At 39.9% G+C, this 26,790-nt stretch overlaps 1 protein-coding gene across 9 annotated transcripts in view; it reads right to left on the bottom strand.

Moving 5' to 3' along the window:
• The window catches only part of LOC106987580 (phosphatidylcholine translocator ABCB4), a 70,181-nt gene extending 43,911 nt beyond the window's left edge, over positions 1–26,270 (bottom strand). For 2 of the 9 annotated variants that reach the window (XM_053218515.1, XM_053218517.1), the window contains exons 1-12: positions 26,121–26,270; positions 25,844–25,929; positions 22,589–22,643; positions 19,294–19,444; positions 12,318–12,375; positions 10,583–10,774; positions 9,319–9,490; positions 7,922–8,046; positions 5,094–5,265; positions 2,490–2,603; positions 1,288–1,398; positions 946–1,071 (exon numbers count right to left, since the gene is read on the bottom strand). In XM_053218515.1, coding sequence (XP_053074490.1) covers positions 946–1,071; positions 1,288–1,398; positions 2,490–2,603; positions 5,094–5,265; positions 7,922–8,046; positions 9,319–9,490; positions 10,583–10,774; positions 12,318–12,375; positions 19,294–19,444; positions 22,589–22,643; positions 25,844–25,923 — 1,356 coding nt within the window. In that variant the 5' untranslated portion in view covers positions 25,924–25,929; positions 26,121–26,270. Of the gene's footprint in view, positions 1–945; positions 1,072–1,287; positions 1,399–2,489; positions 2,604–5,093; positions 5,266–7,921; positions 8,047–9,318; positions 9,491–10,582; positions 10,775–12,317; positions 12,376–19,293; positions 19,445–22,588; positions 22,644–25,843; positions 25,930–26,120 lie in introns of those variants that run through there. The other 7 variants (XM_053218513.1, XM_053218516.1, XM_053218518.1 and 4 more) reach the window with 7 other exon arrangements.
• Positions 26,271–26,790: the final 520 nt, after the last annotated feature.

Below are 26,790 nucleotides of genomic sequence, written 5' to 3'. Positions count from 1 at the left end.
TGTTGAAGTTTCAATTTTTTTTATTTATTTATTTATTTATTTATTTATTAAGTTTATTTATTTATTTTGAAAGAGAGATAGAGAGAAAGAATGAGAGAGCATGAGTGGGGTAGGGGCAGAGAGAGAAGGAGGGAGAATTCCAAGCAGGCTCCACACTGTCAGCGGGGAGCCCAATGTGGGGACTGAACTCACAAACCACAAGATCATGACCCGAGCCAAAATCAAGAGTCGGACACTTAACTGCCTGAGCCACCCAGGTGCCCCTGAAGTTTCAATTATAAGGAAGTTTTTAACAGGTAAAAAAGGTACCCTAGGTTATTAATGTCCCCCATGTCCCAGAAGTCATTTTTTTAAAATTTTTTAACGTTTTATTTATTTTTTGAGACAGGGAGAGACAGAGCATGAACAGGGGAGGGTCAGAGAGAGGGAGACACAGAATCTGAAACAGGCTCCAGGCTCTGAGCTGTCAGCCCAGAGCCTGACGCGGGGCTCGAATTCACGGACCGCGAGATGATGACCCGAGCCGAAGTCGGCCGCTTAACCGACTGAGCCACCCAGGCGCCCCCCAGAAGACATTTTTTAAGAGACAATCCCACTTTCCCCTGGAGATATTCCAACATTTAAGAAAACTCAACTATCTTTGATGAATTTAATTACTGTCCTAATTTAATTACTTCTTGTGACATTGATATCAGCTTGTCAAAAAATGCTGGATGAAATATTTTTGACCAAACCCCAAAATTCTTTGAAAACAACAGTCTCAGTGGCCTCCAGTCCAAATGTTTGAATGCATTGTCTAGATGCATTGCAAGTCTATAGCTTTTTTATTAAAATTGATTCACATGCCAACTGTTGCTAAAAACAAAACAAAACAAAACAAAACACTTTTGAAGGGCTAATTGGTACCCAGCTTTCACTTTGGAGAACTTGGTTCTTCCCACTTACCGTACCCTCATCAGGGTCATAGAGCCTCTGTATCAGCTGCACTGTCGTGCTTTTCCCACAGCCGCTGTTCCCAACCAGGGCCACCGTCTGCCCACTCTGAACCTTCAGGTTGAGGCCCTTCAAGATCTGTGAGGGAAAAGAGAGAAGAAGAATCATTTACAACAAAATCCTGAAAGGGGACTAATTTGATTCAGTTTTAAATTTGAAAAAAGTATCAAATAAGGGAATAAAACCCCAAAGGAAAAAGGATATAAACATCAAAATAATAGGGAGTTTAGGTCCTTTATAATGATGAAACAATCCATCTGAGTTAGGAATTCTTGTAAATATTGCTTACGGTACCTTGACATTAGCTCGAGCTGGATAAGAAAAATGAACATCATTGAACTCCAAATTCCCTTTGATGCTGTCTGGTTTGTGTCCTCTCTCTGAAAAACTGTCAATTTTAGGACTCTAAATAAAACAAAATTCAATGACTATTCCATCATAGGACAAACAATTGCACTTTTAAGGAATATGGCTTAGCAAATTCCAAAAAACAGGACCTGGAATGGCTCAGTTTCCTTCACATGAGACAGAACGCTAGTTGTAGATTTTGTGTGTGCATGTGTGCATGTGTGTGTGTGTTGTGTGTGTGTGGAAGGAAATATTCCTTCTCAGAAAATAGACATTTTCTGAAAAGTACAGAGGGACATATTAATTCGATTTCTTATAATATCTTGCTTTAAGCTTTTGGCATATATTCATAAATTTTTGAAATGGTCAGAGATGCATGCTTATACACCTGTGATAACAAGACATATTATAATTGATAGAGCCAGGTATTTTAGCTTGTTCTGAAGATGAGCTTATTCCTAAACAGCACATGCCATGGATTTGGGTTGTGAAGACTGAAACGTTGGTTGGGGCCAAGTTATTTAGGAGCAGTGTAAACTGCAAGTATATTCAGAAGCCACTCAGTTTTCTCATGACTTAGGACAATGACACAGAAGGAACTGCCTGAATTAAAGGGCCAAATTTCATTAGCGACTTTGCATTTTATCCGCAGAAATGCAGCAACATGTTTTAATATGTGAAAATTGTATTCTTTATTTCACTGCAGCTGGTAAAACCCATTCGATATAGTGGGTTAAAAATCATATGAATCATGCAGTGATTTTTTTCTTTGAAGGGGGCAACCCACAGCAAAATACACGGCTAATTTTTCCACCCATTCTTCCTGCATATGAAAGTCATAGTATTCTTGGTCTAGCTGCACCTTGGAAGAGAAAAAGAGAAAACCTTGGAAGAGCAAACGTCTTTACTCTGAACTCTAATAATAAACATTAGTGCAGATGTACTTTTCCCAAATGAGGTCAGTGTTATTCTATTATTTTAAGACGAACTTTTAGAAATATTATTAATAAGAGGTACTTTTGTTCTCTCACGAAGAAAAGGTTCCTTATTTTCACATAATTAATTTTCACAGGATTTATAACCCAAAGCCAAATTTAAGTATGCAAGCCTCAAAGTACGTTTTGACATGGAATGAATAAGTGACTCACATTATCTATAATATTGAAGATAGCATAGGCTGCCCCTCTTGCATTGGCAAAAGCGTCAATACACGGAGCGGCCTGTCCAACACTGAAAGCTCCGACCAGAATTGAAAAGAAGACCTGAACAGGAGAATATGAGGAAAAGTTAGAAGCAAGCCCCATTCTGGTGCCCACTGTTACCTCAGATATGACTGAACATATTACACTAAGGATTGAGTTTAGTTTATCCTTTTAACATTTTGTTTTTTTATTTAGCAAAACGGCAAAATTTATAAGGTTAATATAGTATTCCGTCGCTCAATGGGCTTCTTCAACATCAAAAATATTTTTTTTTTGTCTAGCTTGCTGAACTATCTGTTGTTCTCCTGAAGTTACACAGAGTCAAAAAGATTTCTCAAACCTACTTCTTTGACTCTGAAGCTAATGCCACTAGAGGGAAACATTTCCCATCAGTATTGTTATTCAGTTCTTTGTGACTTTCTACACCTATACACGAAATTACACAGAATGTTCAAAATGAAACATGAAGGATTTTGGTCCCATGGAATTTCCTATTTTTTAAATGGCATTTTCCATATGTATTTTGATAAGATTTTTAATGAAAGAGTAACAGTTCACATATTATAAGCCACTAAATCACATCTGTGTGCACTAATTCCTTTACACAATTATTCTATACTATAGCAAACAAAATCTAACACATTTCCCTTTAAATTAATATAGAAGCACCAGGAATATAGCTTCAGGAATCCATATAATTAACATACTAGGAAAACATAAATGTAGAGAAATTACTCCTTTCTCTCTGGTCATGATGAAACATCTACACGTAGCTTGACTGTTCTCTGAAGACAGTAACAGTAACACTTCACATACCCAGAATTCAAATATCCCTCAAATATCTATCCACTATCTGCAGTACCGGTAAGGACCAGTAAGGAAGCAAAGAAGTCTCTACCAAAATAGATGTTATAAAGCTCATGCACCAGAGCTCCTGCCTTTTACGAAGAGGGTATTGCTGGGTTCTCTACATCATGACTATCATTCTCCAGCCCTGCTGGGAAGATATCACCATCCACATAGTACAAATGAGGAAACCAGGTCACAGAGGAGTCAGGATTCTGTCTCCTTCACAAAATTTAGCAAATGAGGAAGTGAAGAAGGTGGAGAGCTTATGAGCTGACCACCAGAAAGGAGACCAAAATGAGAAAGAATAGACTCCTCAATTTTGAAACCTCATCGAGCAAACAGCCCTCAATATCATTGGAAACTGAAGATATCACCCCAGAAAACATTTTCAGATGATTAATTTTTACAATGGCCCTCATTTTTCACCAAAGAGCCAAACTGTGTTCAGTATCCTCTGTTTAGAAACACAGGGAAGTGTAGGTTTTAAAAGGTTGCTATTTGAATGGTTACATGTTGTTTTGATCATCAATGACATGTAAAGATGGTCACAAAATATTGTTGGTTTATAAAAAATACTGCTGGTTATAAAAAAGGTTATGGAAAGATATGCATCATAATCCCAGTTTTGAAAGAAAAATACATACATACAGAATGATCTGGAGAATCTATACCAAAAGTTATCATTTAAAAAAATTTTTTTAATGCTTATTTATTTTTGAAAGAGAGAGACAGAGCATGAGCGGGGGAGGGGCAGAGAGAGGGAGACAGAATCTGAAGCAGGCTCCAGGCTCTGAGCTGTCAGCACAGAGCCCGATGCAGGGCTCAAATTCACAAACTGTGAGATCATGACTTGAGCCAAAGTTGGACGCTTAACTGATGAGCCACCCAGGTGCCCTCCAAAAGTTATCATTAAGTATATATGGATTAATAGATTATAAGCAACTGTAAGTAGTTCATAATTTTGAAAACTCTGTTTTCTAATCCTTTGTATAACTAATGTATGTTATTTTTAGAATCATAAAAGAAAGCTATGTTCATTCTGAGAAACAAAATGACTTTCCACCTTATATTTTGTATAACCGATGTTTTATATTCTATAAATTTAGCATTATCTCATACTATGACCTGTCTATAATAATATTTACTTTCTTTTTTTAAAAAATGTTTATTTTTATTTATTTTGAGAGACAGGGAGAGAGAGAACATGAGGGGCAGAGAGAGAGGGCAAGAGAGAATCCCAAGCAGGCCCCACACTGCCAGCCCAGAGCCCGACACCAAGCTCAATCCCACGATCCTAGGATCATGACCTGAGCCAAAATCAAGACTCGGATGCTCAACAGACTGAGCCACCCAGGCGCCCCTGTTTACTTTCTTACATGATGAAACTCAATGGCACAAAGAGGATGCCTCCAATCCATATTTGTTCATTCATAAATGTATCCAATTTTTATTTCCTTTTATATGTTATATAGCTTTTCAATTGGTCTAAATACATGCCACTTTTTTGGCCCCAACTCATAATTGTGCCTTGTGTATCCTAGAAGGCCAGCTCTGCCCAAAGGACAGAGCAAAGATTCACCAAAAGAAAAAAGCCTGTAATCATGGCTCATACTTCGAAAAGGAGGGGTATGAAAGGAAACAAAAGGTAGATGGATAAACAATATTTTTGGTTTCTTCATCAATATTAGGAAAACTACTTACTGTCATTGCATTTCCAATAGTATATTCTTTTGCTATAACTAGAGTGGATCCATACCAGAAGGCCAGTGCATATGATGCATATATTAATAGGAAGGCAATGCCCATTGAAATGCTTGCTGAAATCGCCTTTTTAATTCCAATCTTTTTGGCATTTTGTAGATGTTTCTCATACCTACCAGAAAATGAGAGGCAAATGTTGTACCAAGAGAACAATCCACAATCAGAGCCATATTCACCTCCTATACAGTTGGAGGTTTAAGGAAGAAAGCCATTAAAGTAAGAAACTTGCTGGGACCCAGTTTCCTGGGAAGTGAACCAATTCAGGATCAGCCAGGACTAGAACCCATCTGAACCTTCTCTTTACTGGTGGGAACTCACCTCCCTTGGTCCCTACAGTCTCCTGTAGCTGTTCCAGTATTGAACGTCACTCTGGGATATGGTAGAGCTTCACCTTCACCTTCACCCTCATGGCCAACGTTAAGGTGGAAGAAGAGAAACCAAGCCAAACAGGAATGGCATCAAAATGTAAATACTTTTCAGGATGCCAAAAATAGTTAGACTCTACACAACTCAATTTCTCTTCTCTAGGCAAGAGAAAAACCTCCCTCTACTGCCCCATTGCATGAGGGACAGGAATTTTACACTCTACAAGTACTTAAACTTGGGCCTTTGCTGTTTTGTTTTGTTTTGTTTGTTTTCTGGTCATGTGATCTTCAACTGTCAAGCCAGGGAACAAGGTTATGAAGTGATCACTACTCATAGGATATGGGTTCTTACTGAATTTTTTTAGATTTTCATTACGCTTTCTGTAAAATGGAGTAAATAATGCCTACCTTGTAAGATAATTATGATACTGAAGAACAACATTAGAAAGTAGTTACCACAGTGCTGGTACACAGTTGGCACAACCTAGTAATTCCTATTCCTGTTATTATTACTATTGTTGTTTAGAATTTAATCTCCTCAATATTGCTCATTCTATTACACTTTTGAGTAGCAATTAAAATTCATATTACTGGGGTACCTGGGTGGCTCCATCAGTTAAGCGTCTGACTTCCACTCAGGTCATGATCTCACGGTTCGTGAGTTCAAGCCCTGCGTCGGTTCTGTGCTGACAGCTCCGAGCCTGGAGCCTGCTTTAGATTCTGTGTCTCCCTCTCTCTCTGCCCCTCCTCCCCCTCAAAAATAAACATCAATAAATAAGTAAAATTCATATTAGTGGCTTCTAGGATGTCATACAAAGGTACAAGTGTCTACAATGGGTCTGTTAAATTATAATTTTTTTTACATCAATTTATATTAAATCTACCTTTCCATGCTAGAAACAGCAAGTGTGTAAAATCTAATTTGGGATTCCTAAAATTAGGGGAAAAAACACAATGTATATAAAATGATACTGTAGGGAAAATATATAAAAATAGTGTGTTGCCAACAAAAAACAAATACCATTCTTTTTAGTTTAGCCAAATGAGATATTGAGCATGTATTAGTTTTTTAAAAAATGTAGTTGTCACCAAAAAGTTTCTTTGTTTAATTACTTAAAGCAGCCAGCTTTCCAGCATGCTTTCCTCAGTCCCGGGCACTGCATTCATTTAGCAGAGGAGCGTCCCTGGGGAGACAGCCAGCATGCCGCGTCCAGCACTGTGATGAGTCTCGTGTGGCTGGGCCCCAGGGCCCAGGGAGATTCAGGCCAGTCCCGTGTGACCCCCAGGCTCCAGTGACAGTGGTGGATGTGCTGTAATTACCTTCGCTTAGGTGGCTTGCTTACTGCGGCTAATGGAGCGGTACTGATTACACTCATATCCTGAGGTCCGAGGGAGGGTTAGTGTACTCTGTGTGGGCTATTGTGTGCAGGAAGCAGCAGCAAGAGAGAAAAAGGAAGAGATTAGAGAAAGGAGCATCTCGGTTTTGAAGAGGGCTTAAGGAACAGAAAAATAGAAAACGAAAATGGAGGGGATTAGGGGAACTGTTGCTTTCAATGCTGGAGTATTTCCAGAGAATTTCTCTTTCAAAAAGTTGTAGGTATCAGGAGTCCCACAGAATGGCAAAAACAAACAAACAAAACAAACAAACAAAAAACACAGAATCATACTTTCACTGTATTAAGGAATGTTATTTAAAGAAAACTGGTTGGGGACATTAAAGTAAGGCAGCCTAGCCTTTATCAGCGGGCCTTGATCTGGCATTTTGGTTTTTGTATGTCAGGTTCCTTTAGAGCAGGGTTCTGGCCTGGGATCCATGGTCAAGGAATTTGAATGTGGAAAAAATCATATAATTATTTTCACTGACCTATACCTGAAATTTAAGTATTTCCTTGGATTATCAATGCAGGCAACAAACCCTGGTAGAATTAGCAGTAACTATGACTTTGTTGCCAGTAGAAATCCCGGATCAGTTTTATATCATGCTACAAGTGATACAAATATCTTGAAATAACTTTTACCTGTATTTCTCCTTCAGAGTTACAGTAGTTATTGAACCCATAGTTCGCTCTTATTAATATGTTACCAAGGAAAGCACATATTTACTATATCGTAATTTAAAAATATTTTGAAAACTGTACTTCATTATAATTGGTTTCCTTGGTAATCCTATCTATTTCTGTCTTAGGAGTTTAAAATCATTACTCTAAGAAGGGAGTCCATAGGCTTGATCAGACTGCCAAAGGGGTCTACGGAACATAAAACGGGTAAAAACCCTGCTTTAGGGGCTGACGTTAAACTGTATATTTTGTGGGGGAGGGATTAATACTAAGAAAAGGAAAGCAGCAAACACATACCATAGAAGAATGAGCAACAAAAAATATAAAAGCGGAGAACCTTCCTGACCTGTCCAGCTCTTTGTTCTGGCCCCCAAATGCTATCACAGTCCTGATGGCCCCCAGAGCCTCCTCTGCCACAGCTCCTGCTTTCGCATATGCAGCCAGTTCTTTGTCACTAAATGCTGAGAGTATCTGGACAGAAGAGAAACATTCATGACTTTTGTATGGGGAGAAAAGTTAAAAGGCAGACTGTCAACTCTTCATTTTACTTTTTCTTTCCAAAATCTATCCCTTCCCGAAAACTGAAGTCACTAAGTGAACGACACTCAGTGTACCAGATCCAATGGCTTCTCCACCCCCTACAAAGGCTAGATCTGACCCACCCTGGTGATCTGCTCCCCAAGAGTAGTCAGGAACAGAAAATCCACATATAATTCTCTAATACATTTTGAGGAATAATGTCACGTCCCATATCTACTATGTTTTTTTTTCTCTTCTAATTGCAAAATAAACTAAACTAAAATCTTAATGCTTTGGAAAATCACTATTCTTTCCTTTATTGTGTCATGATTTCTAATTACAGTAAAACCTTGATGTATGAGCATAATTTGTTCTGGAAGCATGCTTATAATCCAAAGCACTCATATATCAAAGAATTTCAAGAACCATTGGCTCAATTGTGACCATGTGACATTCGGCATCACAGACTACTAACAGTGCAAGACATGACTCATTTATCAAGTTAAAATTTGTTAGAAATGTTTGCTCATCTTGTGGAACACTCGCAGAACAAGTTACTCACAATCCAAGGTTTTACCGTACTATGAACACAATACTTCCAGATCTACTCATGGGCATTCTAAGATGGCTAAACAAGACGCTGCAGGAGAAAGGTAAAGGAATAATCCAAATAAAAGGGGTACAAGTAAGTTACTAGATAAATCATCAACCTCCAAAAGAGAGAAAGTTGTCAGAAAAATTTCTCAACTCTACAGTATTGTCTGAAGTAGAACAGGTTATACACATTTTATAGCAAGGCAAGACTGGCAGGGTGCCACTTAACCATCACAGGTAACACTTAAAAGTAAATAAACCCAAACTTTAATTTTCTTATATTCATGCAATGGTTTGGAAGAATGTTATGGTTTAAAGTTGTGTTTCCTTTATAAGGACATACCATGTAAGTAGTTTAAACTGCTATGCCTGACGATTTACCCAAAGCAATAAGAGCAGTGAGAAAAATCTGTGAGGTAATAAGTGACATTTTAAATCACATCAGAAATAAGTTTCTTCATTACAGCATTAACAACATGCTGGTTTCTTCATTACAGCATTAACAACATTGTGGTTTCAATCGACATGGAACACAGATCTGCACAACTGCAAGAACCAGAGTCCTACATATTAAAAATAGCTCTTGTATGTGTGGCCTGACACACGTGAAAACGCCCCGGTTTCACACACCTTTGCCCAGACAGCTGCAGAGAGTCCCAGGATAGGGCTGATGGCCATTATCACGAGGGTGAGCTTCCATCCTCTAATGAACCCTACTATGAATCCTGCAAAAAACGTGGCTACTGCTTGAAAGAACATTCCAACCTTGTCACCAATTCCTTCACTGATTTTGGAGATGTCACTAAAAAAGATCACACTAAGTGGTTACAGGCAGGAGATCTTCGGCTGGAAAGCTGAAGTAGACATCTAACAAACACACAGACAGGTAAAACTTGTTCACGCTACAGCAAGCCGCTTTCACAGTCTTAGCCTCTTGAACGATATTTTTCCTTACCTAACTACTGCACAAAGGAAGAGTTTCAGGATCAGTTCATGCCTCTAAGAAGTTAGTATCATTAAAGTTGATACTATGGAACGAGTTAATCCTGTCTGAGAAGGATTAGCATTTTGAACAGATGAGTCAATTTGTTTAAAAGCGGGAGTTAGGAAGGGCAACTCAATGGTAATCGGAAAGTGCCACTTGCTTCTACCCCGGGCCCGCTTCTGAACCCACTCTATTCTCCATACAGCAGCCAGTGTGATGCTTTGAAAACGGAAGTCTGAACGTGTTACTCCTCAGACCAAAAGCTCCCAACGGCTGCCCATGTCACTCCGAGTCAAAGCACAAGGCCTTAGTGAGGTCGAACCAGGTCCTAAATGTCTTGACCTTCCCTCCTTTTTTACTTCATTTGCTCACTACACTTGTGCCAGGGCCTCCAGGAAGAAAAAGTTTACCATCTATCTCCCTCTGCGGGAAAGTAAGCAACGATGACAGTGAGCTTAGTCTTGTTCGCTGGTATAATCACGAACATCTAGAATAGTGCTTGGCACAAGTAGCCCCTCAAATACTCGTTGAATAAGTGAAGAGCCAACAATTAACTAAGAAAAGTCTCTCTGTGACTTCATTCACACATTTACTTTTTCATTCAGTCATCTAAATTGAATGTATAACATCTGTCAGGCCCTGTGGTAAGCTCCACTGAGAGATAATATAAGATGTGAGCACATCTTCACATTAGCCTACCCTACCACTGAGGAGAACAAACTAACATAAGGAAAATGCATTGTGGCACAGGCTGTAAATGCTAGAAAGGGCTATCAGATGATCTAGTCCCAGTACGTATTAAATGCTTCATCTAGTAATTGTTTTAAATTTAAAACCTAACCATGACAAATGTTCGCATAGTTAGTGGTTAATTTCGTTATGAAAGTCTGACATTAACAATACACTTACTCTGTTAACCTTGTATTCAGTTCACTAGTGTCGCTGACATCAAACCAGCTTATTTCTTGTCGTAGAACAGCGTGAAAAAACTCCTGCCTAATTTTCCTGACTTGCCGGCCGGCTGCCAGAGTCCAAAATGAAACCTGTATATAAGCAGCAACAAGAACTCCAGCACCTAATCCTGAGTAATAATATGCATATCTGGAAAATAATTAGAAAGTTTCTTTTAAATACTGTCCTTTTTTCATCTCTTTCAGGAAAAATCTTCAGAATTGGCAATTAAGTTTACTGAAATCACAAAGATTGTGTAGGACATCATAACAAATACACATTAAAATCTTTTCTCTTTTCCAGAGGCACCTGGGTGGCTACGTCAGTTAAGTGTCCAACTTCAGCTCAGGTCATGATCTCATGGCATGAGTTCGAGCCCCGTGTCGGGCTCTATGCTGCAGCTCAGAGCCTGGAGCCTGCTTTGGATTCTGTGTCTCCCCCTCTCCCTGCCCCTCCCCAGCTCGCACTCTTTTCTCTCTCTCTCAAAAATAAATAAGCATTAAAAAAATTTTTTTTAACCTTTCCTCTTTTCCTAAATTTTAAGAGGATGATGGCAAATCTATCCACTTGAACTATCAAAGAAAACATAATTTTTTGTGCTTAACTACAAAAATCATGACATTAATGATTTTAAAACTGATACTGACAATTTATAAACATGGTATGTTTTTTCTTTCATTATTTAGATTTTAGACTTGTATATCTGATCCTATTGAAAAACTTCACTACTATTCACAGATTACAAGTTACAGGAATAAAGAGACCAAACATGTGAAGTGGGTCTTAGTGTAAGTTTTCTCATATTGTTTACAGAAAGAACTCCCCCCGCATAACCTCTTCCTATTTGGCAGAATTTGAAAATATTTTTTTAATAGTATGCTAAATATGTCATAAATTCATACTAATTTTGAGTAAAGTCTTAACTAAATTACAGGAAAGTTAGTATCTTTAAAAGAACAAATTCAGTTTTGACATTTTCAAATACATTTTTGATATAATTTTACAAACTATTTCCAGATGAAAGCCTTTTGGGTCTATAATAGTATACAGATGTGCTCACTTAAATCAGCAACATTGATGGATAAGTAAACATACAAACATTATGTTACAGGCCCTTGAGATTTCTATTAGATCAAACTACTGTATCGATATTAAATTTACTGACATTGATAACTGTGCTGTGGTTATGAAAAGAATATCCAGTGCTTAGGAACCACACTGAAGTTTTTATGAATAAAGGGCCATGATGATGTATGCAAGTTACTTCAAATAGTGGATGTGATGGGGGTGGGTATAAATGATAACAACAGGTCAAAGAATATAACAAAAAGTAAAGAGCATACAGACACTTTTTTATATTCTTAAAATTCTCTGTAAGTTTGCCATTATTCTCAAATAATACATTTTTAAAAGTACATCATAAGGGCACCTGGGTGGCTTAGTCAGTTAAATATCTGACTCTTAATTTCCACTCAGGTCATGATCTCAGTTTGTGATTTCGAGCCCTGAATTGGGCTCTGCACTGACAGCACGAAGCCTGCTTGGGATTCTCATTCTCCCCCTCTCTCTGCCCCACTCCCACTCTCTCTCTCTTAAAATAGTTAAATAAATGTTTTTAAAAAGCACATCATATTTATATATATATAAGTACCTACATTTATATATCATAACTACATATATATCAGCCAATTACCTAGTCATTTCTTCTTCCAGAATTCTGCCTGGATTTAGCGTTGACAATGAAAAATTCACTAAATAAAAACAAAAAAACAAAACAAAACAAAACAAAATAAGACATTTTTGAAAGGCTGAACTACTAACAGGCATTACTAGGTTTTAAAAATCTTTTTTCCTTTCACCCTCAATGAATTCTTTTCACTTTACTCAAATAAAAAATCCAAGGGTTTAGATGCAGGACATCTCTAGGGTCCAGATGGGGAAAGGTGGCCCTTCCAGGTTCGCCGCGGTCCTGGAGAGCTCAGGCCTTTAGCAAAGCAGCTTTCTGAGGCAGCAGAGAGGAGCGGATACAGAAGACACAGGAGGAAAAAATAAATGGTCTCAATAGAAAACACAGGATTTAAGGGGCATTTTTTCTTAGTGGCTAAAAGCACTTTATAGATAATTGTTTTTGTTGATTTTATTTCAATATATGCATGTTTTCCCTTACACGTTTCCTTTTGTGGTAAGTAACAGAAAGGCTGAGTTACATCCATTGTAAAGGAGGGAAAATTATATTGTCTATTAATTTGAACTAATTTGATAAAACTATCAATGTGCCATTTCTGTTTTAATAATAACAAGCACTTACTGAACATTTATTATATACCAGGCTTTGTTCTGAACACTTTACATGTACTAATTCATTTAATTTTCACCACAATCCAATGAGGTATGACTACTTTATGAATCCCCCTTTCACAGATGAGGAAATTGAGACACAGACAAAGTCACTTATCCAAAGTCACACAGCCACTAAGGAGGCTGAGAGTCCTAGCGCTGTACATATAGTTCCTAAGTTTATACTACACTGATTGTTTCATGTGGTAAGGACTTATTTTCACTTTTCAAAAAACACAAAGTGGAAGGGGCACCTGGGTGGCTCAGCTGGTTAAGCACCTGACTCTTGGTTGTGGCTCAGGTCATGATCTCACAGTTCATGGGATCAAGTCCCACATCAGGCTCTGTGCTGACAAAGCAGAGCCTTCTTGGGATTTTCTCTCTCTCCTTCTCCCTCTGCCCCTCCCCTGCTCGCTCTCTCTCTCTCTCTCTCTCTCAAAAACAAATAAACATTTAAAAAAAACCCACTAAGTGAAAAAAAAAAAAAGGAAACAGCCCATGTCCACTGCACTCACAAAATAATAGGACAAAATGTCACCACAGTGTTGTGGACAAAATATACCAGGGTATTTCCCATTTACCAGGACTCTAGGAGAGAAACTAGTGTTTGTTCCTTTAACACATGGAAATAATCCAATATTCATGTTTTCTGCATGCAGTGTATCTTCCTTAGCTTCTTCCAAAGAGGGCTAAAATTGAAATGTATTTAAAACTTAAACTACTGTCAGAATCAATTACCAGTCAGGATCAATAACCAGGCACGTGGGCCTGACTGTGGCATAATTTCTCCCTCAATATTGCAATTTCTACTGATGTTCACAGGGAAGTGTTTCTGCTTCTTAATCTGTTTTTTTAAGCTATCAGATCCTTAAGGAATCATACCCTATTTTACTTCTGTTCTAATCAGTTCAGTTGTGTGTGCTCATTTCCTCCCTGGGTTCTTCTTCTTTTTTTTTTTTTTTTAATTTTTAAATGTTTATTTTTGAGACAGAGACACACACAGAGCATTTGACATACACAGAGCAGGAGTTGGAGAGGGGCAGAGAGAGGGAGACACAGAGCCCATTGCAGGTTCTAGGCTCCAAGCTGTCAACAGAGAGTCCAACATGGGGCTCAAACCCACAAACCATGACATCATGACCTGAGCCAAAGTCAGACGCTTAACCAACTGAGTCACCCAGGTGCCTCCTCCCTGGGTTCTTAAATATGGCATCTTTGGGATGCCAAATTGGAACTGTATTTGGAATTAGAGGCAGACAAGCTACCTAAAGCTGGGTATTGGTGGAAATCATTGTTCAAACCTTGGGAAAATAACACATATATGTGTATAGGGCTAGTTTCCACCCCCCTCCAGAACTTAAGATATCAGGTAAAATTTAAATGAATTTTATTCTTCTCCAGTGTTTACTGCAAATGTTAAAATTCTCCCAGTGAGGATATTATAACTCAGACTGATCCTCCATCTTAGGAAATAAGAATCTATGGGCATTCAAAACTTGAAATGCTCTGTTCTCAGAGTCCAAGCTGAGAATGGCAACCTAGGTCTGGGTTAGTAACCCGAGGAGCTCCTAGGAGAGTTTCTGCTGCCTAAGGACTAAGGTAAGGCAGATGTGTGCTGATGTGTTCCCTGAAAAGTCATAGGACTCTAGATCTGGAAATCTCATGGGATTCTAGATCTGAAAGGGTCTAGGCCTGGTCTTCTCAGATGTTACCTACTCTACCCCAGTCTCATAAACAATCTCCAAGTTGTTGTTGGGGGTTCTCAATGCCATCTGCCTGTTAGACTCACATGCGGAGCTTAAAAAAAATAGAGTTGACCAGGCTCCATGCAAGAATAGTTAAATCAGAACCTCTGTCTGAGTCTAGAGCATCACATTTCTAAGAAGTACCCCCACTTGATTCTTTTTAAGATATATTTTTTAAATGTTTATTTTTGAGAGAGAGAGAGAGAGAGAGAAAGCACAAGCAGGAGAAGGACAGAGAGAGAGGGAGAGACAGAATTTGAAGCAGGCTCCAGGCTCTGAGCTGTCAGCATAGAGCCCGACGCAGGGCTTGAACTCACAAACCGTGAGATCATGACCTAAGCCGAAGTCAGACCCTTAACCGACTGAGCCACTCAGGTGCCCCCCGCCCCACTTGATTCTTGTTAAAACAAAATGTTTATTTTTGAGAGGGGGGTGCAGAGAGAGAGGGGGACAGAGGATACAAAGCAGGCTCTGTGCTGACAGCAGACAGACCAATGTGGGGCTTGAACTCACCATCCACGAGATCATGACCAGAGCCAAAGTGGGACACTTAACCAATTAAGCCACCCAAGAGCCCCTCCCCACTTGATTCTATAGCACAAAGATGGATAACTCCCACTCCGGTCTGCCTGAATGCCTCCCAGAACAAGGAAACGGGGAATTCTTGAAGTTGCCTATTCCTTTCAGAGAGCTCCCATAAAATCTATCTTATGGATGAAGAAACAGAATATTAGAGTGGTTGTTTCATTTCCAAGTTTTGACAGCTACTTTCCCCCAATATTTATTGATCATTTACTATGTTCCAGATGCTTTATATAAATGGTCTCATTTAATTCTATCAGTAAGTCTATGATTACCTTTCAAAGATGAGAACAATAAGAATTACAGAGGTTAAGTAACTTGCACAAGGTCATACAGCTGGTAAGTAAAGGGCTTAAGTAACTGTACATCTTAAGGATTACAGGGGAGATATTACATAGAGTCCTGAATGTCATGTTTAAGTCTCAAATCAATGTCTGCCTTCCTCCATTCTGCCTAGAACTTCTCTTATCTTATGGAAATATTCAGCACAAAACAAAGAGCTAATGTTTATCCAGACAACTTAGGCAGTATGTGCAGTTAGGTAAGGTAACGGGTCTCCAAAATGCCTTTTCCTCTCAACCATGCAGCAACGCAAAGGTGTGAGGGGTATATTGATTTCTCTACAAAAATTTCCAGCTCATTACAGTCACATAGACTTGACACAACATAGATAAAGTTCCTGATACTCTGCATAAAAATGTCTCCTATGACTCTGTCCTTAAAGTTTTGGACACAGAATGTGCACACTTTCTGCACAACTGAATCATTGTGAGGGAACAAACCTTGTCACCAACTAGGTTTATTCTGTTGACAGGATGGGCTCTGTTCACAGGATGGACTCTGTTCACAATTATTCACTGTCATACCTTGTAATTTAAACCTTTTTTTCTTCCAACATTCCCTTCTTGTTGGTTCCCATTAAGTCCAGCTGTCCAAGAATCCAAAAATTCTAAGGAATAGACTTTAAATAAATATCATCTCGGGGCGCCTGGGTGGCGCAGTCGGTTAAGCGTCCGACTTCAGCCAGGTCACGATCTCGCGGTCCGTGAGTTCGAGCCCCGCGTCAGGCTCTGGGCTGATGGCTCAGAGCCTGGAGCCTGTTTCCGATTCTGTGTCTCCCTCTCTCTCTGCCTCTCCCCCATTCATGCTCTGTCTCTCTCTGTCCCAAAAATAAATAAATGTTGAAAAAAAAATTTAAAAAAATAAATAAATATCATCTCTATGAGATGAGCAAGCGAGCTCAGCTAAGGCTAAGTACAGCTAAGTACCTGATCTTGTCTCAATCTCCATGATTTCTGCTGAACTCTACAACTCCCAACATACCAGGGAACTCTCTGGATTTAGACTGAGTATGAAATTTACAGATTTCATTTTCTCCAAAGAGGTATGCGAATACTATATTTACAAACTACTGAAGAGTGGACATTGGAAATTAATAACATGTGAGGGGCTTCCTACTGCAAATCATCCAAGACAGCCTATAGGCCTGATGACAAATGTGGCTATAGAAGACCAAGGGTCATTTCATTTGGTGGCTACAGAAACTATGTTGGCAACTCTGGGGAGTTTATCAACCCTGCAATCACAGCTTTGTAAGTGACTTGCTTGTGTCATTTCCCAGAGAGACCTTGAATTTGGCACTGGGCCCAGCACATGGCACTATCTGCCATGCTCAGCTCAAAGCAATTTGGTTGCATAATTAGAAACAAGTAATAAACACACAAACTGTTCCAAATAAGAAAGTTGTGGAATTATTCTGGTGTCAGTAAAACCAAAAACAGGACTATTAAAATTGGCCCAAACACTAACTCATCTGTGGTAAGTGTGATGCATTATTTTAAGCTCATTTTAAAAAATGTTTAATTGAGATAAAATACATAACAAAACTTACCACCTTAGCCATTTTTAAGTGTACTATTTAGTAGCGTTAAGTACATTCACATGACTCAGTAGTGTTAAGTATATTCACACTGTTGCACAATCTCCAGAACGTTTCATCTTGCAAAACTGAAACTCTATGCTCATCAGACAGCAACTCCCTATTTACCCCTTTCCCCAGCCCCCAGCAGCCACTATTCTACTTTCTCTTTATATGAATTTGACTACTTCATATAAATGGAGTCATTCAGTATTTGTCTTTTTTGGGACTGGCTTATTTCACTTAGCACAATATCCTCAAGGTTTATCCATGGTGTAACACATGTCAGGATTGCTTTCCTTTTTATGACTGAATAATATTCCATTATATATATATATATATATATATATATATATATATATATATATATATATAATATTTTGTTTATCCATTCATCCATTAATCTAATTTTTTAGCCCTGAGTTGAAACTAGCCTTAATTGATGTGTCCAAATCTGGGCTACATCCTGCCATATATGTAAACACATAATAGACCTATAGATCTTCTAAGAAGTAAAAGGACAACAAATAGAAAATTCTTACTCCTCATTTCCTTAAAGACTTTTTAAACTATCCTATCTTGCTCCAATTTTACCTTTACAATGTTTGTGTTAAAGTTTCGGTCACTGGTCAAAGTAATCCATTTAAAACTTTCCCAAACCCATTTTTGCTTTTATAAGAAAACCCACATTTTTACATTGGAGTATAGTTGGTTCCTGAGCATTGTTTGGATGGCAGAAAGGCCTGGGTTCGAATCTGTCCTAACCCCCACCAGCTATGTAATTTTGGACAAGTTATTTATCCTCTCCAAGCCTCAGTTTCCTCATATGTTACAGAGGATAATATTACCTACTGTGAAGGATTGTTCTTGTAAAGGTTAAGTGAAATAGGACCTAGCATATAATAAATACAATAAAAGATTACCATTATCATTGTTATTTTATGATAAAGAGGTTCTTCTCAGAGACGACAGTATTTGAGCAAAAATAAAGTGTGCTTTTTTTTTTTTAGGAACTTTAATTATTCAAAAGACACTTTTACCAGATTTCTAAAAGATATTAATATTTACGTAAACAGATCTTATTGTATGAATTAAGCAATCATATTCTCTTAAGTAATTACACTTAAGCTCTACACTGCTAACCAAATACGTAGCCCTGAATCAGTAAACACTGAAAACTCTTACTGATCTAAATGATAGAGTCCACTTTTTCTCAGGTATCTTTGCTATGTTAAGCTGCCTTTCCTTTATCATTTTTTTTCCTTATACTCCACCATCTGTGTACCGATAAAGCTTCACTCAGTGTTATCCAGCCTAGCGCCCACAGGGTCTCTTGGGATCCCGGAACTGAGCCATCAGGCTTGGTAGAAAGGACAGACATCTTTCTTTCTGTGTTGAATTTGGCCACTATGAAAATAACTCTGTCCATTGGAACCGGAATCCAGAGCTGTTGCCCAAGTCTCTCTTACAGATGACATTAACTTATGGGACCCCTTTGGCTCTTCAGTAATTAATACTCCTCTGCCTGAGTTTCAAAACACATCATTCTCATATTGAAACCATTCCTCTTTAATGAAGTGTTATATCAAGGTTCAATCAACCTGGTTGATCCAAAAATTAGAGACATAAAATGGTATAATTTTAACAGAAAGGGTGGAGGGAGAAAAAAGAAAAATAAAACCAGAAACAGAGCTATAAGCCGAGTATAGCTAAGAAGTAATGCCATGCTAACTGAGGTATTTTGAATTCTGTCAGTAATCACCAAAGGGAGGGACATACTCTGTTATAGTTCCACAGCCTTCAAGTAAAGGGACTGCCCTGCTTTATTGAGATGCAAAGCTTTCTGTATATTTCCCTATTCTGTATTAAAAGTCAAACAGAAAAGTCAAACATACACCCATTTGTTGAAACTTAAATGAGTATTTGAGGAATTTTCTGAGAATTTTATAACTCCATCAGTGATATCTAGAGTCACCCAGGAATCCAAACCATTAAACAAGTAGATGAAGAACAGCAAAATCAACATCCAATCTTTCATCCTGTTAGAGTACAATGTATGTTTTTTAAAAAAATAGAGAAATGCTTACCTGGAAAGGAGAAATTTCCTGCAGTATCAACAAATTTGTCAGTCATTTGTCCAAATACTATCATCATGAGGGGGAGACCTGATCCGTGAGCTATGGCCATGACAGTGCCCAGGGACATCAATAATTTATCCTGCCAGTCAGAATATCGAAACTAAAATATAAAAAAAAGGGGGGGGGAAGGGGGGAATAAAATACTACCTCATAGAAAAGAATCTCTCTTTCTCCACAACTATATGTTCTTTGGGTTTTTATTTAAGGTCAGTACTTTTATAATAGTTGCAGATAAATGTAGTAGGGAAGACGAAAGATTTCAATCCAAATTATTGACAGATTAATTTTATGATTCTACTTATTTTGTATACTGTGAAGAAATCAATCTGATTTTGCTTAATTGCTTTTTTATTTGTTTGTTTTAATTTATTTGTTAATCAATCTGATTTTGTGCTGACAGCTCAGAGCCTAGAGCTGCTTCAGATTCTGTGTCTCCCTCTCTCTCTGCCCCTCCCGCCCCTTCAAAAATGAGTAAACATTAAAAACAAAAAAGAAGAAATATTGTTTGATCTTCCAAAGCTCCTTAGGTAGTGAGTTAAAAACAGCTAGGAGTAAACATTAAGAACACACACATGCACACACACATCACATCCTTTAAAACAACATTCAAAATATTTCAGAGGGAGAATTACAAAGAAGGAGGAAACAGACACCCTAAGTTTTATGGATAAGTTTCCTTTAAGAAGTTTGTTGGCTTTTAAAAGGAAGCTCAGAAGTGAAGTGAAACAAACATTATGGAGTGCCTATATGTGTAATTTGGAGAAGTCGTGCTTAAAGAGATGATGCTCACAGTAGAATCTGGAAGGATAAGGGAGAATTCGCTGAAGAACTGGGGAGTACAGATGAAGTGGAGGGTATTTAGGCCTAGAATAGCAAGGTGCCTAGCAAGCTGCATGGAGTGCTCAGATAACCCCATGAGTAGAAGTCCTGAAGTGTGCAGTGTGGGACATGTTATTAGAAAGAGGTATAAAAGACTTGGACCACACCAACCCTCCTGGACTTAAGACTATCAATGCATAGTGTACTTAGTACTATCACTTAGAAGGGTGATACCAGTTGTCACAGTGACATGCACAACACTCAAGAACTAACCAGCCAATCAATGTCCTAATACTCCAAAGACTTTGTCCTTACTGTCTTTTTAGCTCCAATCTCACTTTTTCTTCCCATTTTTGATTGACTGCTCTATGGTTCTCTCTGTTTTCTTCTTTCTTTCTCTGCCTTCTAGGTTACATCCTTCTTCTCTTATATTTCCATTTCTCTACCTTCCCCTCCATCCCTTGCATCTCCCTTCAACCACCTTCTTCATCTGTTCTCTCTACCCATTTCCATCACCCCACCCCCTTTTGGGGATGAGGCACAGTCATCAGGAGAATGAGTGATGAGTCAGGCTTGGCAGAGTGGGGTCTTGGAGAGCTGACGCAGAGTCAGACAGGGTCAACAGGCCAGGGCAATGTGAGGTCACACACACTTGGTGGGGAGGAGGGGTGTGCAAACTGTTCTCACAGAGTTCCAGAAGTTCAGTATGGGGAGGCCAAATTCCATCATCAAACACGCAGGGCAAGCAAGAGTACCGAAAGAGTCAAAGGTTCAGTGCCAGGGAGAGCTTGGCAAAGAACAAAGGGAGCAGGTAAAGTTAAGAGCAAATGGTGAAGTTTCCCTAAAATTGCTACAATGGGGACTAGTGTCCCTAAGGTTCATTTTAGTGACTCCCAGGGAATGGAGATACAGCACTTGGGTCTCCTGGCCAGTTATAAGTACAGGATTGGGCTGTCATGTAATGTTCTCTTTAGTGAACATTTATATGAAATTGAGGATCATTTTAAATACTTTTCATACTACTTAAATAAAATTTCATTGTCTCTAAGCTTAAATTTAAAATTATAAGAATTTCACAGCAACATCCTAAGTAAACTTAGATTTGTTTTAAGTGATTTTCAATAAAACAATTAATTGCTAATTCTTGTTGGAAACAGTTTTTTCCAATGTCTAACAGTTGTCCTGAACCTCTTTCAGGATAAATATGTATTCAGAGGCAGAAAAGATTATATTTCAACTCAGTCTAAATTTTAACTTTTAAGGTCAAATTAAATGTTCTAAATTTCTACCTCCAGATTTGTGGTGTTTTACTTCCTGTAGGAGGCAGATTTAAAACATGTGCATTAAAACTAGACTTCGTTTTACAAACAACTTATTCTCTAAAGCACTGAATTAAAAAAAAAAACAGACACCTTTAAACAAAAATATTACAAGAATCAGGGTGAGGAGAATGGGGCTTTGCGGTGACATGAGAAATGTGCAACAACATTTGGGACTGAAGACGTTTTGGTGTCTTTTCATTCATTTACTTACTAAATTGGAGATTTCAGCTGACATGCCACTTAATACCAACTTCTTTGCTATGGAATAATGGCTGTCATAGTTTGAAACCCATCATATTTACTCAAGGCAGGCAAACACTTCCTTGGGCCACCTCTCTGAGACATATTACAAATGAAAAACTGATTAGACTTCTTCCAAAAATATACTGGCTTGCCTTGTACCAGCAGAAAAGCACTGAGAATTGTGTTAAACATAATCAGAATCTCTAATAATTACTCCACATTTAATCAATTTTCTGGGAGGCCAAATGTAAACAGAGATTTCTTAATTATTTCTAAATTTCTGTAGTTAACAATCACTTTCTTCATATGCAATCTTTTTTTAAAAAAAATTTTTTTAACATTTATTTATTTTTGAGACCGAGACAGAGCATGAACAGGGGAGGGTCAGAGAAAGAGGGAGACACAGAATCTGAAACAGGCTCCAGGCTCTGAGCCGTCAGCACAGAGCCCGACGCGGGGCTCGAACCCACGGACCGTGAGATCATGACCTGAGCCGAAGTCGGACGCTTAACCGACTGAGCCACCCAGGCGCCCCATATATGCAATCTTATTTAACCAAAATTTGGTGGGTGTGTGTGGTGGCAGTGGTGGGTGTGTAAGTGTGTGTGAAACAGATACATAGATGCGTTTTCTAGAAATTGGTGAGTTTGTGAGGTGCTATGAACACAAGTCGTGGCTCTGCTCTGTTTCATAGCCAGCCTATCCCTACCTCTTTTATCATCTATGTTGAGAATGTGATCTGTTGATTGTAAGAAGCCAACCTAAGACAATCTTAAACTACTGGCTCCATAACTACTGATTCAAGACACCAAATCTGAATGAAGACAAGAATTATTCATACTTAATATTTCACAGCTTACCAAGGTTAATGGTCCAATCAAGTTCACGCTCTCCTTTTTTTTCGTGTCTGGGTTGCTGTAAAAAAATATAATTGTTTGAATTTAAATCTGTTACCAAATGTTTTACAGTCAATTGACTATAAACTTGAGTCATTATCACATTCAAATATTCTAATATTTCCAAATATAAAACAGTGATATCCACACATTGTCATCATTATCCAGTTTAACAAACACTGCAAGGCAATCAAGTGCAAAGGTAACTGTCCAAGGTACCACAAGGATATCTGGATTAATGAGAAATGGCCACCTGCCTTGCAGAGGCCACACACAGAAAGAAAACACAGAGGTTAAAATCTGCCAAATAATTAAATTCTTCTGTTGCTTAAAATATGTACTGATCTAAAAATAGTAAAGTCTACTCTTCTGAAAGACTGTAAGGAGTGATGTCGGGACATCCTGTTGGCTCTACTTTCAAAATAAATCTAGAATTCAACCACTACTCACCACTTTTATTACTATCCCAGTAGCCCAGGAAAACTCCTGCTTAGTCTCTCTACTTTCAATTATACCAACTTCAGACTACCCTCAACACAGAATCCACACTAATCATTTACAAACTCAAGTCATATGTTACTCTTTTGCTCAAAAGCCTATAATGGTTTCCATTTATCTCAGAGTAAAAGCCAAAATTCTTACATGAGATTTTGGTTCCTATATGATCTGTTTCCTTGTTACCTCTCTGACCATATTTTCCCTACTCCTGTTTGCTTTGCTTCAAGCCACCCTGGCCTCTTTGCTGTCGTTGTTCTGTGAACATACCAAACATGGTCCTGTAGTAGGTCTTTATATTGTCAGTTCCCTCTGCCGGGAATGCTGTCCCCTCACACATCCATATAGCTCTCTCTTCTCGTGTCTTTCAAGTCTTTCCTCAAATACTGCCTTCCCAATAACACCTATCTTAACCACCCTATTAAAAATTGCAACTGACTTTTTCTGTGCACTCCCGATTTCTTTAGCCTTGATTAATATTTTCCATAGCATTTATTATCTTCTAACATTTGCTGTAGCTTATTTAGTTTGCACAAGTATTATTATGTCTGTCGTCCATATAATAATGTAAACTCCATGGGGGTAGAGATTTTTTTTTTTTTACCTAAATGCACTTATTTAAATTTTTTTTAACGTTTATTTATTTTTGAGACAGAGAGAGACAGAGCATGAACGGGGGAGGGGCAGAGAGAGAGGGAGACACAGAATCGAAAGCAGGCTCCAGGCTCTGAGCCATCAGCCCAGAGCCCAACACGGTTCTCGAACTCACGGACCGTGAGATCATGACCTGAGCCGAAGTCAGACACCCAACCGACTGAGCCACCCAGGCGCCCTTAAATGCACTTATTTAGCTTAATTTGTTAACTGTTTAGTTTAGGTAGGTGATAAAGTTTTGCTCAGAAGACTTGATCCCAAATTATTTGGAACATATATTAAAATCAAAAGACAGACATCTGACACTAAATATGTTCTGAAGAAGGTGCCATAGGCAATATAGCAGCATGACTGGAACTATCATATGACTAACTTGCCACTTGCCCTAAATAACTAATGTGTGCTTGACTTCCTTTGAACGAATAAGCTTTGGTCTGCTTTTTTATTTTTTTTATTTTTAATTGTTTTTTAATGTTTTATTTATTTTTGACAGAGAGAGAGAGAGACAGAGCATGAATGGGGTAGGGGTAGAGAGAGAGGGAGACAGAATCCGAAGCAGGCTACAGGCTCTGAGCTGTCAGCACAGAGCCTGATGCGGGGCTCGGGCTCACAGACCATGAGATCGTGACCTGAGCCAAAGTTGGATGCTCAACCGACTGAGCCACCCAGGCGCCCCTGGTCTGCTTTTTTAAATAAAAATTAGTCTCAACATTTACTTTCACAATCTTACAGTCTTAACTAATATTAACTTTCTCTATTTCTCTTCTGAACTGTTTTCTCATGTTTGCAATACAAGGCTGCGAACTTCACTTCTGAGACCTCCTGTGGGTTCTGGGGGATTACTGCGTCTTTTGCAGTGATAGCTCCTTTGTACACTCATCAAATGTTCAACGGGTGCAATACATAAATATAGCCTTCATAAAAATGCCATCTATTTATGGATTCACAGTCAATCCCAGCCTAAATTGCCAGCTTACGAAAACCACATTTTTTTCCCTATAGAAATAATACCATCTATCTGGTTCCTAATTCTAATTGGCAAACTAAATTTTCTATGAATGAATACCACAGTACTTAGAAGGAGTGGAGCAATATCACTGTATGAAGATGTTAACAGACTAAAATAATTCTTTAGTTTAAACATCAGATAGGGTATTTTCATTTGGATAATCAGGCCCCTTGCAGCTTGAGGACTCACTACAGAACCTGATAAATTTGTCCCTCTGGGTGATTACTTGATGACACAGGTCAATTAGTTTTGGGTGGCCTGGCATGAACTCCCATAACAGCCTCAGAAACTATTTGAGGCTAAAGGCGAAAATGATTCACTATTCCCACACTGAAAGAGGAAACAAAGACAACACACCATTGACTGACTGGTCGCTTCTACCCCTACTAAGGCCTGTGAAATGCTCTTAACAAGGGCCCCAGCATACCAAACAGCCAGTCACGGAGAAAGAGGAGCAAGCAAATGAAGCGCTGAGGTGTCTCCTTTGCATCTGAACAAACACTGATCTGGAAGCTCAGTTTACCCAAGAATGAGTCTGCTCAAGGACCCCTTCCTCACCTCACTGCCCCAAAGGCAGAAATACAAACAAGGAGGTGCTGGGGGCAGAGGGAGGAGATAACCCAAGGAGGAAGAGGAATTAACAGGGAGAGGAGGGTTTTTGTTGTGGTTATTGCTATTGTTTTTGTTTTTTGTTTGCTTCACTACTCTTGTTCAAAAAGCACAGCCATCAACAGCAGATATCTCATGCTCTATAAGCATGAAAAATCAGAAGATGTTTAGGAAAGTTACTTATAAAAGTTTTGAGTTCTATGATGCAAGGAGTGTTACACAACACAGATATTCATCGAATCACACCGCACCAAGTGGGGAAGAGGCACTTTTGAAGCTAGCCTTCTCTTCTTGTAAGCCTGTTCAAAAGGAGCTTCTGTGCCACTCCTTCAGGAAAGTCGGAATCTTAGAAGACACCCTCCAGAGAAGCCTCCAAAACAAAGGCATCAACAGACTTTCTCCCCTTTCCAAGGCCGAATTGGGCCCTGCCGATTGGCGCGCTGGCGAGGTACCTGCTACTGCTCAGTTCAAAGTCGTCCTCCTCTCTCCCGGGGCACCGGACGCTTCCGTTCCTTCCCGCCTCAACATCCATGTCAACCTGGGGAGAAACCAACAGCCTCAGGTCCAGGGGCACCGGCCCAGCTCCTCACCGCTCGCAACCGAGGGGTATGAGCCGGGCGCAGGGTCGCGGGGCCAAGGGGCGCCCGGCGGAGACCCCGCTGTCCGGGTCTCACGCGCACGGCCGCCGGCGTTTCCCGCCGCAGGCCTGAGCGCGGGGGCCTGACTCACCTCCAACCTCGAGCTCTTTCTGTCCGAGCCGCGGGGCGCGTGGGGCGCTGCGGCGGCGGAGCCTGGACTTTGCTCGCAGGACCTTCGCCTCCGCCCCCTACGCGGGCCGCGCCCCAGCGACGCCTCCCGCCGCCGCCGGGGCCAGGCCCCCTACCCGCGGGAGCAGAACGCCGCCGCCCCCCCCCCCCCCAATCCCGGCTCCCTCAGCAGGCCAGGCGCGGGCGAGGGGCGCTGAGTGCCTCCCTCGTCGCCGGGAGGCGGGGGGGGGAGGGGCGCCCGGCGCGGCCCCCGCCCACCCGGGCGAGCCCCAGCCCCAGCCCCACCGCGCCTTCTGCTGCCGGTAAGCCGGCGACCAGCCTGGGGCTCCCGTTGCTCGGTGCTCGGAGAGGCTCGCCTGGCAGGGCACCTAAGCCCCCCCAAAGTGACTGTCATACTCTCTCGGTGCTCAGTTTTCTGTTTACACCCCCGCGGGAGGGGGGGGGGTTGTTTCCGGACCCTCAACAATCATAGGGCGACCGAGGGGCCGGGGAAAGCTCCAGACCCGCCTCCCACTTAGGCGTCCTCTGGTCTGGTGCTGGGGGCACAGAGCCCAGAGGACGCTCCCTAGAGAAGAGGAAAGCTGTTGGTGCCCTCTACTACTTAGAGACAAAGAACCTTAGGGCTGGAAGGG

This window comes from Acinonyx jubatus, chromosome A2 (genome assembly GCF_027475565.1).
Source record: "Acinonyx jubatus isolate Ajub_Pintada_27869175 chromosome A2, VMU_Ajub_asm_v1.0, whole genome shotgun sequence".
In the NCBI taxonomy this organism is placed as follows: domain Eukaryota; kingdom Metazoa; phylum Chordata; class Mammalia; order Carnivora; family Felidae; genus Acinonyx; species Acinonyx jubatus.
This window is presented reverse-complemented; position numbering and strand designations above follow the sequence as displayed.